The sequence below is a fragment of the Macaca fascicularis genome, chromosome 4 (assembly GCF_037993035.2).
Source record: "Macaca fascicularis isolate 582-1 chromosome 4, T2T-MFA8v1.1".
Classification (NCBI taxonomy): domain Eukaryota; kingdom Metazoa; phylum Chordata; class Mammalia; order Primates; family Cercopithecidae; genus Macaca; species Macaca fascicularis.
The window spans coordinates 116225694-116239198 of record NC_088378.1 but is presented as its reverse complement, the minus strand read 5'-3'; the positions used below and the strand labels follow the sequence as shown (position 1 = coordinate 116239198).

The 13505-nt window shown below is 34.5% G+C and overlaps 1 protein-coding gene across 3 annotated transcripts in view; it reads right to left on the bottom strand.

Moving 5' to 3' along the window:
• HMGCLL1 (3-hydroxy-3-methylglutaryl-CoA lyase like 1) overlaps positions 1 to 13505 on the bottom strand; it is a 146522-nt gene that overhangs the window by 56338 nt on the left and 76679 nt on the right. For all 3 annotated transcript variants that reach the window (XM_005552693.4, XM_074039031.1, XM_065543897.2), the window contains exons 6-7: positions 8869 to 8932; positions 5070 to 5258 (exon numbers count right to left, since the gene is read on the bottom strand). In XM_005552693.4, the coding sequence (XP_005552750.1) occupies positions 5070 to 5258; positions 8869 to 8932 (253 nt within the window). The remainder of the gene's footprint in view (positions 1 to 5069; positions 5259 to 8868; positions 8933 to 13505) is intronic.

Here is a 13505-nt window from a genome sequence, read left to right as displayed (position 1 = left end):
AAAGTCAGTGAAAAAATAGAAGTACCCGTTAGGAGGACACTGGAGAATTTTAAGAATATGAAGCAGAAAACCACAACACTTGGCCCCATGGAAAGTGAAAAGCTACCAGGCATATTCTCCATCTTGTAATCTCTCAGTTTCATGAGCCTCGACTTTACTTCTCTGTGTATATCTGAACTCCAGGACTCTGCCTATGACCTTTTCAGCCTCTGGATCCCCAAAAAGATGTTCTAACTGTCAGACATGTGTTAAAGAGTTTCTTTGGTCCAGTGAGCTGTGACTTGTGGGAATGGAGATCACAATGTATGTTATTCCCTATGCTTACCCTTTTATCCTTTACCCTTTACCCTTACCCAATTAATTTACCAATGTAAATTAATTGTGCTGATGTTAAGTGTGGAAACAATGATTTACAAACAACAACAACAACAAACAAAAAATTGTTAAACTGTGATTAAAAAGAAAATAAACAAACAAAAAACCCTTCTACTGATGAACCCAGTGTTCATTCTTTTTTACTTATCTGACTCAGGAAACACTTGACAATCAATTTTTCTACTACTTGTCCATTTGGTCAGCATGGATGAAGTGCTGTGCGAGTGGCAGGGTGGGTTTAGATGTGTTTACTTTCTTGGTGAGCTTCAAGTTTATGATCTAAGTATAGTCTGTTGCACGAAGATTAACCACTTTCATTTTTAGCTTATTAGAGTAGAATCAGAACTTTTATATGTGTTATTTTTAAATGTTGATTAACTGAATGTCAGTTTAAAATTTCCTGTAGCTCAGAAACAGCTTTTTCCAACTATCCATTATACTTGTGGATATCTAGAAATAGATAATGATGATATTATCCCTAAAGACAAAAACTAATTGATCACCTATTGCCAAAATCAGAGAGATGCTTATATTAATAAAAAGATGTTGGAGATGAACTAAAACTAATAAAAGTATTAGAAGGTTTACCCATTTTTTACCACTGATATAAACAATCCAACCACTTGTAAAAATACATATAAAGGCACTTTGTTCATCTTTGTTCATTCAGACTTCTGTGGCTTAGGAACCTTGGTTATACACACTTGAAAATCCAACAGTCCAACCATGTGTACTGTTATCAAGGCATCATTCTAGAAATTCTGTATCTCATCTCAGTTTTGCACAACTCAGGGAAGTAGACATCATATATCCATTCTTACAAATATAGAACTGAGAAACAAAGAGGTTTATCTGGCTAGTAATGGGAATTTTTAAAATTTCTTCTTGAGAAACTAAAAAACATTCTCTGAAGAAAGACTTGCTATTTGGTGGCTTTTAAACATGGTTTGTTAAGAGTCAATCTAAAAACTGAAAGCTTTTGATGTAAAAATTAGGTAAACAATTTGGTTTTTCTAAAAGAATAGTAAGCATATGAAAAACATTATGAGAAAAGGCATATTAAAATTTATTAAGTTTAAGAGAAAAAAGGGCACATAGTACTTCTTCAGAAGAAATCCAAATATTGCCTGTTCTTTGTCTTTGTGCTACCAATCAATGTGTAGCTGTTATTTCAGTATTGGATCTCATTTGTTTCCTCATTTCAGTGGAGAAAAATAGAGGCTGAGAAATTAATTAGATTAAACAGTTTGTTAACTGGCCTTTAACTTTACTTAGGTACTTGGCAGAAGGGTGAAGCTAAATTTTTACATTAAAAATTAAGAAAGTATATTGGGCCACATCCATTTCTTCCGTGACTAAAATTGCTGTACGTTTTGGCACCTCATTTTCTTGCTCTTTTGGTTTTGAGGGATTATAAATATCCCACACTGGAATCGACATGCTCAGAATAATTTCTCTATATTAAATAATATGATAATTGTTCTTGAATTCCATACAACCATCTCTGGTCCCATAAATCATATATTTAAGTAATTTAAAAAAACAATAAAACCCAGGAACCCAAGAAAGATCCCTCAGATCCCTCTACTACACTATTAGTGTGTGCTTTCCAGACTGAGGGGGACGTTCCATTTATAACTTTCATTTGTTTCCTATCATTGTGGCCAAGTTTCCACTTATTACATGTCTGCTTGCCTTAATATTAACTTCCAGTATGAAGCGCTGTAAACTGCTTCTCCACCCCTAAATTAAAGCAAATGATATCTAGTCCATATCCACCACCAATCTTACTAGAAGCCACTTCAAAGATTCCATTTTTAAAAAATGAAGTATGGCCTCTGCTTCCTAAAGCCAAGGTTAGCCCCGTTCATAATGAAGTTAGATTTTCCCTGATTCTCCTTCTATTCAAACACTGACAGTTTCCTTCAATATATTTTCTTCTTCTCCTCTAAAGTTAAACCTGCTCATTGTGTTTTTATTGTTGTTGGAAGAGGGGAGAGAAGAGAGCACTGGCGAATACCTCACTCAGCGTCACTCAGGACCAGTCCACATGTGTGTTTGCAGTGACATTCCAGTACCACATGTGGCTGTCTTTCATAAACGTTTCAAAACATTTGAACACTGTCTCAGTTACATACAGTTTCAAGAAAGCAGTTGTGTATATATCTTTCTTATGATGTCAATGCGGTATCGAACTCTATGCCCGCTGATGGCGGAATAGACAGAAAGCTCTACATCTCTGCTTTTTGACCATTTTCTCAATCACTCATTTATAGTAGCTTCTCTGGCCTTATATCAATGTTGCTTATTATGCAAGCCACTTTTACTCTCTTATCCATGTATTTACACTGTGGCTATAAATTAAGCTCTGGGGCAATGTAACACAGAGTATACTAATGCTTTCCAAGGCCCCTTCTCCCCTTCTGCCCCAGCGTCCCATGGACACAATAGAGCTTCTGCACGTGCTAGGAAAACAGAAAACACAGATCCTCAGATCCTGACACTTAGACATTCTTTTATCACAGGAGCCACAGAGGGGTACAGTATCAATCTCTCCCCCGCACACACACATGCACGTGTGCACAAGACACACAGATCTCAAATAGTTTAGTGTAAGCTGAAGATCTGTTCCTTAAAAATATATATTCATATATAAATATATAATACATATATGCATATAATATATACATATATAATATATATTAATATATATTTTATAAGAATATTCTTCTGGCACCTGCAGTGCTACTAACCCATAGGCATTTGAAAATAACTAATCTGCTTAGGTCTTTCCAGTTCTGCAGGTATGTGAACTTGAACCCTAAACTCACGTGAAGGTCTACAAAACATTGTGTAGTATAAAGAGATACGTCCTATTTCTCCTCTACTCATAGCCGAGGCCATGAGACTTGAATATGCTTGCTCTCTCCCTTTATGCGGTGGATCTTTTGCTGATTCACCCTTTGACTAGGGGTGTGGTCTTTTGGGGAGTTCTGCCCTTACATATGTTCTCATTCATGTTCCTCATCTGCTTGGGCCCAAGATTGTTTCTTGTCCTCTGTATGGCTGTTATAAGATGGAAAAATGGACCAGAATTTCAGTCCAAATCTCTCAGAAAATAGAGACAATGCAGTTCAACTAATATGGCAAATTTCATAAACCTTAATTTATCTGAATACATTAGTCTTCTTTTAGTTACTAGGACATAATCCTCTCCTTCCCCAAGGACTTTTGCTCAAATGATATTTCATCAGCTTAAAACATTCTTTTCACACACGTACACACACACACAACACATACACACCATTTTAGGATTCGTTCCTTCTCATTCTTTAGATATGATTTCAACAATTGCTTCTTCAGATAGGCCTTCCTTAACCATTCAAACTGCATTGGGGTAGCAGCAATGTTTTCTTACTTGGACATTTTCAAGAGGCAGATATAGTTCAGAAGCAGAAGTCTGAGGTCCCATATCTTGTTCTATAGCCCTTTATCCTGAAGAGCTAAACTGTCATTCATTCTATAATAAGTACGCTACACAAATAAGTGATTACTCAAAGTATTAAAACATAGAAGATATATTCATACAGAGAAATGAGAGGGAGAGAGAGAGAGCCCTTCAGAAACACTTAATAACTTCCAGTTGCAGCTGAACACAGGATCCTGAAGTGCTGTCTAGTTTTCTATTGTTTCAGAAACTAGAATACGTAGGGAAGGAAAATTGTAAAAATTCCTATGCCCCAAAGACCATGAAATAATATTTTCTCTTTTCTCTGATTCAATAGAACGTTCCTTTCTTGCTTCCAGACGATAAATAAGGATTTGTACACATATGTTACAAAGTCAAAATAAGCCCTTGTGGAACTTGATATCCCCATTGTTTTTTAACTTCTGCCAACCAACTGTATACTTTAGGATTGTGATATTAAGCTTTACATATTGGTATTCAGCCTCCAACCAGAAAACTTTTATATAGTCTTATCTTTAGTTGTCAAAATCTTGGGTTCTGAGAATATCAAACAAATCATTTTTAGCGGCATTTAAGAACCTGACATTAATTTTAAAATAATACTATTTTAATGCCACTTCTATCTATTCTTTCAAACGAATACATTTAAAATAACACAGAATGTAATAAGCAATTCGTAGTCTTCCCACTTTCCAGATCTTTTCACTTTATCATATAATGAAATATACTTGATTAAAAGACATAAGTTCTGTCTAAAGTAAGCTTGCCAACATCAGGAAAACATTTTAAGCAAAATATACTATATTTCAGCACCATATCTTCCCATCAGAGAGCATGAAATCACCAAAGCATTAGTTTCATGATTATGATAGTCTACTATTTTTATGTTTTGCACTGCTTAAACTGCCATCGTATTTCAGTCTATTAAATGTTACGGTTGACAGAATATGGGAAGAGAAGCAGACATAACTCTGCTAAGATTAATACTTTTCAAAAGAACAGATTACAGATTTTATCAAATCAAATTAATAAGAGATCTTCATTGCCCTAAAAAACTGTGAGATTTACAAATATTTGCCAAGTACCTGTCATGTGAAGACACTGGTTAAAATTATATTCATAATATTTTATAAAAATTGTAACAATACAACTCTCGGTATGTTTATATTACAGATAAAGATGAACACCCTATGCACACACATAACACACAAAGAATACAAAATACCTGAAGGGCCGTAAGGATATTTGCTAAGGCTTGTCCGTAGGTGTCATGACAGTGAACAGCAAGAGCACCCAGTGGGATTTCTTTCATCACACTTTCCAACATTCTTTTCATACTTCCTGGAGTTCCCACTCCAATTGTGTCTCCTAGAGAGATCTCATAACAACCCATGCTGTACAATCTCTTAGACACCTGTTGATAAAGGTGAAGTGCTAGTAAAATAATGGAAATGAAGAGACTCAAACCCTCCTGTGCCACAAATAACATCATCTAAAGGTAAAAAATTACAACTAAGACCAGTAATGTCCATGAAAAATATATAATGTATTTTCTGGTCCTTTTTTTTGCTTATTCTAAACATTATATAAGACTTTGATATTGCTGAAATTGTCTTTTTCTTGTATTCAAGTTTGCCTTAGAGTCATATCTACCTTATCTTTTTATCCAGCTATTTGTTCCACTATGAAATTACAAGCTACAATGGCAATTATGGCAGGCGTATGTTTCTCAACACTATAATCAAACCAAAGCATTACAGATTTACTTTGGAAGTAGTATTTCTCAAGCTATTAATTTAGGGGTCAAAAGATATCTATATAGCTGACCCTTAAACTCCACAAGTTTGAACTCTGGATCCACTTGTAAATGAATTTTTTTTTTAAATAACCATATTAAATTTTTTTCGGAGATTTTCAACGATTTGAAAAAACTTGCAGACAAATCCCATAGTATAGAAATGTCAAAAAAAGAAAAAGGTATGTCATGAATATATAAAATATATATTAATACTAATCGATTTTTCTCATTTACTATAAAATAATACAAATGTATTTTTAAAAGTTGAAATTTATCAAAACTCATACACACAGACTATAGATACTGTCATTCTCATTTAAGAGAAATGTACATGTAATTCAATACTAAATCATAACAGCATAAAATTAATTGTGGTACATACTGTATTACTGTAATAATTTTGTAGCCACCTCCTAGTGCTATTCCAGTGAGCTCAAAATCCTGGTGATGCTAATCATCTCTGTATGAACAGTTCATCTCTCCAGTAAATTGCATATCATAGTACAATGTGATCTCTTGCAGTTCTTATGTGTTTTTCATTATGTTTAGTGCAATATCATAAACCTTAACACCATGAAACTCACAAGAAGTGCAACTAGTGATGCTGGAAGTGCTCCCAAGAAGCAGAAAAAAGTCATGACATAAGAGAAAGCTGAATTGCTGAGTATGCACCATAGATTGAGGTCTCCAGCTACATTTGCCCACCGTTTCAAGATAGTGAAAATCAAAATATGTGTTAATTGGTGGGTTACATTATATACATTATATTATATACATTAATATAATATACACATTACTATAAGGCTCCCACTCAACAGTAATCTATTAGTAGTTAAATTTTGGGGAGCAAAAGTTATATCTAGATTTTTGACTGTGCGTGTGGAGTGTGGGGTCCCTAACCTCCAAATTGTTCGAGGATCAACTATATTAAGTTCAGCTCTTTAAGTAGCTTTGCAACTGATAGAGTCATTTAATATTTCTGGCCTAATTTTTCTGGCTCATAAATATATATACTTTGAGGCAAATTGCAAGATCTCTTCAAGCTGAATAATGTTACTTTCAAAGAGCAAGATGAATGCATAAAGGCAGCATGGTATTTTGACAAAGACATGGGTTTGGGAATCAGAGAAACCTGAATTTAAATCTCAGCTCCCACTCATCCTACTCATATGACACTGGGCGTAAGGTTAGCGTACTTAAGCCTCAATCCCTAATCTGTAGAATAAGACAACAAAACACCTTCTTTTAGCATATTTTCTAAGCCTTGGTTACTTGTTGTTAAAAAAAAAAAAAGATAAAAACAATTTTAATAATGACGTGTTTGGTTGTAAAAGTGAAATGAGAATGTATAAAAGTCATTTGATACACAATCTGGCACATGATACTGATTCATTCATTCATTTCATATGTATTTCTTCAATGCCTATTTTATGGCAAGCACTGTGCTAGTCCCAGGATATAATGGGGAAATTAATACTGACATGGCTCATATTTATACAGATCCTTAAGTCAAGTGAGGATAGATCTTAGTCAACCCTACTGAGGAATAAATAAATACTCACAAAAATAAGAATTTTCAAACAAAGAAACGATTCTAACCTATGTGACAACTTGAAATAAAGTAAGCTTTATTATAAAGTGCTTACTAACTCCTTGAAGAGGGTGAGAAGGAAGGATCTGAGAACAATGTACTAGGAAGAATATCAAATGCAAATGTTAATGGCTTCCAGGCAGCTGACATATAAAATGCAAAGAACATTCCAGGTAGGGAAAAAGATAAATGCAAAGGACAGTGTAATGAGAAAGCAAAAACTGAGGAGGGAGACAATGAGGGGAAGGACCAAACTGTGAACAGAGTAATCATAGTTTGAAGTAGTAATTTCAGAGAGAAGAGAGTGAGTTAAGCACAAAATGTATTAGAATCACACAAAAGGCCCCTTTAAGGTTGCTGGCCCTGAATTATTCCTGTTACATGACTCTGCAGTAGCACCTTAGGCATTCGGGTACAGAAATGGAGATCCTCACCCAAGGTGTGTGTGGTTCACTCCTATGTGGTGCATAGCAAAAGGAAGAAAGCAAGTCTGCTGGTAAGCAAAGGTGGATCAAGGTTTTGTGGGGCCAGCCTGAAGTCATACCCTTTGGAGGTATTCTTTAAAATATATATATATATATATATATATATACACACACACACACACACACATACATACATACATACACACACACACACACACACAAAATTGTGAATGCAAATTAATGTCAGAGCCTTGGAAGGGTCCCATGCAAGTGAAAATCTACAAAATATGAATGGTGTTATTTTATAGGATACGTGCCTCTGTGTGCAAGGATCTTGTGTAAATAATGATAAAAGGATAGCTTTCATTTGAAAAATCTGTAGTAGATTCCAAAAGTTCAAATGAAAGCACAAAAGAGGAATGGCTTTAGTTAGCTAAACTGAAAGTTTATCCTGCCTAAATTTGGATTTTCTTATAAGGCCATCTTCACTGCTTTGGTGCCAAATTTTTGGCAAATTACTAAACTTGTCAAAATTAACCTTAAAAACAAGTCTACATTAATGTACTTTATATACAAATAAATGTCTGAGACAATCTAATATAATCTCAAAGACAGTGCATTTTGTACTCATTGGTATAAATAAATAATAAAGGACAGGAAGAAAATAAACTTCAGTAATCAGGGCCTTAATGACTATAATCTATTGTTTTAAAATTTTTCTGGAATAATAGCAACTTAATCACAGCAGTCAGACCTACAGGATCACAAAAGGATAAAAACACAAAAGTGGTGTATACTCTGATATAACGGGCCAAAGTATGCAAGAGAAAAATAGGGATGCTACCTAAGCAACCAAGGCAAAGTTTAAGGGTTTCTCCACAAACTGCCCTGACATTCTGATGGAGATTGCAAAGGCCACTCACTAGGTTATAACCACAAAAAAACAAAATAGATACTTTCGTCCCTTCCACCTTTGAGCACCCAAATTGTAGGACTCAACTGTCCCTTAATGTTGAAAAGTTATAGCCAATGTACAGGACTTCAGTGTTAAAATGAAACTGTTAGTTAAGTGATGAAATATGTCTTCAGGGCTCATCTCTTAATCTATGACTTCATGCTATGCAGATTCAGTAAACAGTAAGAAACTCCACTTTTAAAAATAATATATATCATGTTACCATAAACCAAAAAAGCTGGAGATGTAGCTTACTTCTGTCACTTTTTGCGGTGTAATAATTCCTTCATATGGACAGCCCAGAGCACAAGACACATACCTAGATTAAAAATAGAGCCTTATAAATATGCATATGGTAAATAAGCCATTTCCATTTTATAAAAAGAATTAGTCAAAACTGCATCAGGAAAATTTATTTTGCACTATTGCTTTATTATTATTTTATCCTTAGACCAAACCAAATAAAGTTTGAAGCATTTTCAATCAACTCACATTTTTATCTTTCTATAATAATTACAATTTGATACATGTATTCGATGACAGATGGGAATAATTAGTAAGTGATTATCTGGTAAAGTTATTCATACCATGGCAACATATTAACATTCAAAGCAGAAAATACTAGTGAAATATATGGTTTTATTTAAATAATTACATACACCCAACTGTTAAATATCCAGGTCTTTGGAAACATACAGGGAGACCATATAGAAGACTAACTGAATTTTTCTTCTTACCCCCATCTGGATAGTTTGGCCTCATTTAGATACAGTCATTAATCATCCAAAGGTCCTGGAACTGGGCATAGCCTCAGAGTTCATTTTTTCTCCCTCTCTCATGGGTTTACCTAAATCATTCCAAACAGAAGAGTGTCTAATGTGTTTAGAAGGCTCAGAATAAAGATATTCCATAAGCTTCTTTGGTAACTCATTCTAATATAAAAAGTCAAGCTTTTCCTGCAAAGACAAAGATCCATTTCAATCTTAAATAATTAAGCTTTAGGAAAAGCCTGCTTTAGCTATTTCCAGCTCAACATCAATATCATTTTATTAAACTTACTTCAGAGATGTTTACAATTCTTGTATTGAAAAAATGCATAATGAGTATGATATTTAGGAATGAATGAAGCAAGCTACATAAAAGATAGAAAGATGGTGGGAAATGAGGCTGGAGATCGAATACAGGGGCTACAATATGAAAGGGTTTAGAAAGCAAAGCCTTTGAATGCCATTCCAAGTTGTCTGGACTTTGAGATCACTCAAAATTGTTTTGAGGCACTGAAAATTATTAGGTAAGGTAGTGGCAAGACCAGATTTCTTTCCCAGAAATGTAACTCTGTGGGGGCAGTGGAAGCAGATGCCGGAGAAAAGGTAGAGGCAAAAACACAAGATAATATCCTATTTCCTTAATTCTAATATGCTATTGATTGGAAGATGCACTATGAAATTCCTAACAGTCTTTGGAGTAGAAAAATAAAATACATATTCAATGATTCAGTACATAGCCATTGATTCTAAGATGTAACCAAATTAGGTTACAGAAATTATGGAAGTGTTAAAATGTCAATTAAAATATGTTTTAGTATTAAGTAGTTTTATAAGCCATTCAAGCAGTTATGAGGGATAGGAAAGGATAAAAGGGGATAAATTCAAGTAAAATTTGAAAGTTATGCTGAACAGGAAGCTCATCCCTCTGCTATTTCAATCACTATAATCTAAGTTTATGCTTTAGATAATCTGTAAATTTAATCAAGATGTGTGAAAATAAAATGTTCTTAAATGAACATAACACTGGAGAAGGTGGCTAAGGATGGAAAAGGAGAAAAAGTTTTAATACAAATGTAATGATTACAATAACATGCTAATATATAAATACATTGATTTTTGAATCCAAAGCATCTAGATGTGAGTAAATGGAAAATCCTAGCTATTTATTTACATGTTCTCCTTCTAAATGTGAAAAACAAAATAAAACAAATGCAAAACAAAACAAACCTCTCCTGCATTTCCAAATTATTATTTGGCCACAGCTACCACTTTATTGACAGAACCTTAACTTTCTATGTGGGCATTTTTATTTATTCACACTTTCCCTCCAGGACATTTCCATGCCTCTGTCTCTGCGATCTTCACACTCTGTTGCATTTCATGTTCATATGCTCTTCCCTATCTTGTGAGGGAACGCTGCTTTGATCTAGTCACACATGGGACTACTTTCTCCAAAGCTAAAGTAATGGTTCTCAATTATGTTCCCTTAACTGTATACTTTAACATTCTAAAGCAGAGGTTGGTACACTAAGGCCCAGAGACCAAATTCAGCCTATCACTCTTTTACAAATAACATTGTATTAGAATACAGCCACGCCCATCTGTTTGCATACTTATCTATGGCTGCTTTTACACTACAGCAGAGTTGAGCAGTTGCAACAGAAATCATCTGACCCACAACACCTAAAATGTTATTATCTGGAACTTTACAGAAAAAGTTTGCCAACCCTTTCTAAAGAAGTCAAGCTACTTTTCCTGAGTGAGAAAAGGCCTCTACTGTCATGAATATGAACTGAATTCTCTTCTTTGACAAGTGGCCAAGGCCAGCTTCTGGACTTCTGCTCTTCTCTAACAATCTATTACAGTGGTTCTCAACCTTGCCTGCACAGAATCACCTTGGTGCTTTAAAAAAGACAAACACTGATGCTTAGGATATGTTCCAAAACATTTAAACCAGAAACCTAGGGAATGAAATCCAACCACCAATATATTCTTTTATATAATTTTTAAAGTTCTATTATACTGCCAACATCAAAAATCACTCAACTATTAGCAATACTGCATCACCTGGATTGCCATACTGATTCCTTTGTGTAAAAAGGTATATTACATGGATCTGACAGCATCTAACTAATCTCAGGAATTTCCTCACTAATATGCCATAATATTTTTGTTCAGCTTTGATTGCCTGGTGGTTAAGTTTTACCCAGACCCATTCCAAATAATTTCTACTTTTCTGAAGCTGCAAACTCCTATTGCTCCATTTATTTTTTTCATCTCATCCCTTACTTCTGGTTCAATGTTTTTGACTTAACTGAATACTTTAGTAGTTCTTTCAGCAAGAGTCTGAATGGTAGATGTTGCAGACTGTTTCGTCAGCAAATGGTTTTATTTCATCTTCATTCTTGAACAATAGTTTGACTAGGTATAAAATTCTATGTTGACAGTTATCTTGGCACATTGAATATATTATTTTATTGTCTCCGGTCTCAGTTATTGCTGATAGGAATTTTACTGTCAAGCTAATTCTTTTATGGTAATCTATTTTTTTCTCTACTGTTTTTGGGATTATCTGTTTCTATCTTATCTGCATTTTACTATTAGCTATCTCAGGATTTGCTATACTTCTTCAATATTAACATTAGTGCTTTTCCTAATTTCTAGAAAATTCTCAAGGTACTACCTTTTCAAACGTATTTCTCATATCTATTTTCTCTGTTTACTCCATATGGAAATTCTATTAGGCATTGTCTACTAACCTCACTTTTACAATTTCTATTAATTTATTTTTCTGGGCTTCATTCTTACAATTTTCTCAAATCCTAATTGCAGGCTAAGCTGCACTTAATCTGCTGTTCCCTTTGGTTACATGTAATCTGCTGTTCAATTAATCCATTCGCTTTTGTATTTTAATGAATATATTTCCACTTATAGATAATGTTTCGTTTTGTCAAATACTAATTTTGTTTTCTGTAAAGATCTGTTCTTATGGTCTTCCTTTGCCTATATGAACATTTCACTTGGTTAATTTATAATCATTTTCAGGTTGTTCTGTTACCTTCTGTTCTGCTATAGTTTTTTTTTTTTCTGTTGTCTCCTGTGTTTGTTTTCCTTGTCTTAAGTTAGCTTGTTTTCTCATGTGCTTTATAGTTTTTATTGTGAATGCCTTTTCATGGTAATTTTAGTTTCTGTAGGAATTCTATGAGCATCTTGAATTATTTAAATGATCCTATCAAAAGAATCTGCTTTCTGCCCTTACGCTTGGAATTTATCAATTCTTGAACAAATTTCTACCTTAATTTCTCAATTTGGGTTTCCACAATACTCATGTGTCACCAATCCACAACCCATAAAAATAGCTGGCATGAATCTCAATGACTGTGCATTGGCAAGGAGGTGCTGCCAGACTCCAAGATATAGTTCCAAATTCATACCTTAGCAGAACATCGAATTTTTCTCATGTAGATATTAAAATCCCATTACCACACTACTAGGTACTCTTTCTGGGATAGATACCCCCATATGCTTCTGTGGTATCAGCCTACATGATTACCACATTTTCATTGATGAAACCTGAGACTTTTTTTTTCTGAGCTAGGTGATATGTTTTAAAAGTTATAAATTTTCTGTGTGTGTAATGAGAATGGAAAAGGGGGTCTATGGATTAGCTAAGTCCTCCATAGTCCCTCTCGCTCACCATTATGCCCATAACCCCAGGATCAACCCCAGAGTTCCTCATGTATATTACAAGCTTGATGCATTCACATAGCATATTTAGTTAAATATGTCTGAAGTGGTCATCGTCCTTATTTCTCTCACATAAACCTGTTTCCCCTGCATTTGCCATTAAAAAAAATTACATAGTTATTCTCAGGGTCAGTCCTGCTAAGTCACTTGATGGTCACCTTTGTGAACTTATTCCATGACCAAAGGTTAGCTGATTCCTCCCCTCTAGCCTCTGCGGCATTTAGCCTCTGCCAGCAGCAGCTTGAGTGTACAGAACCATTCCCAAGAACCCTCTCCTAAGTGCTCTCCTTGTTTCTAGTCCCATGTCTCTCCATTTTGCTTCAATTTCTAATGTCAAAATTATATTCTTAGAGCATGGGTCCGATTACATATTTTTCT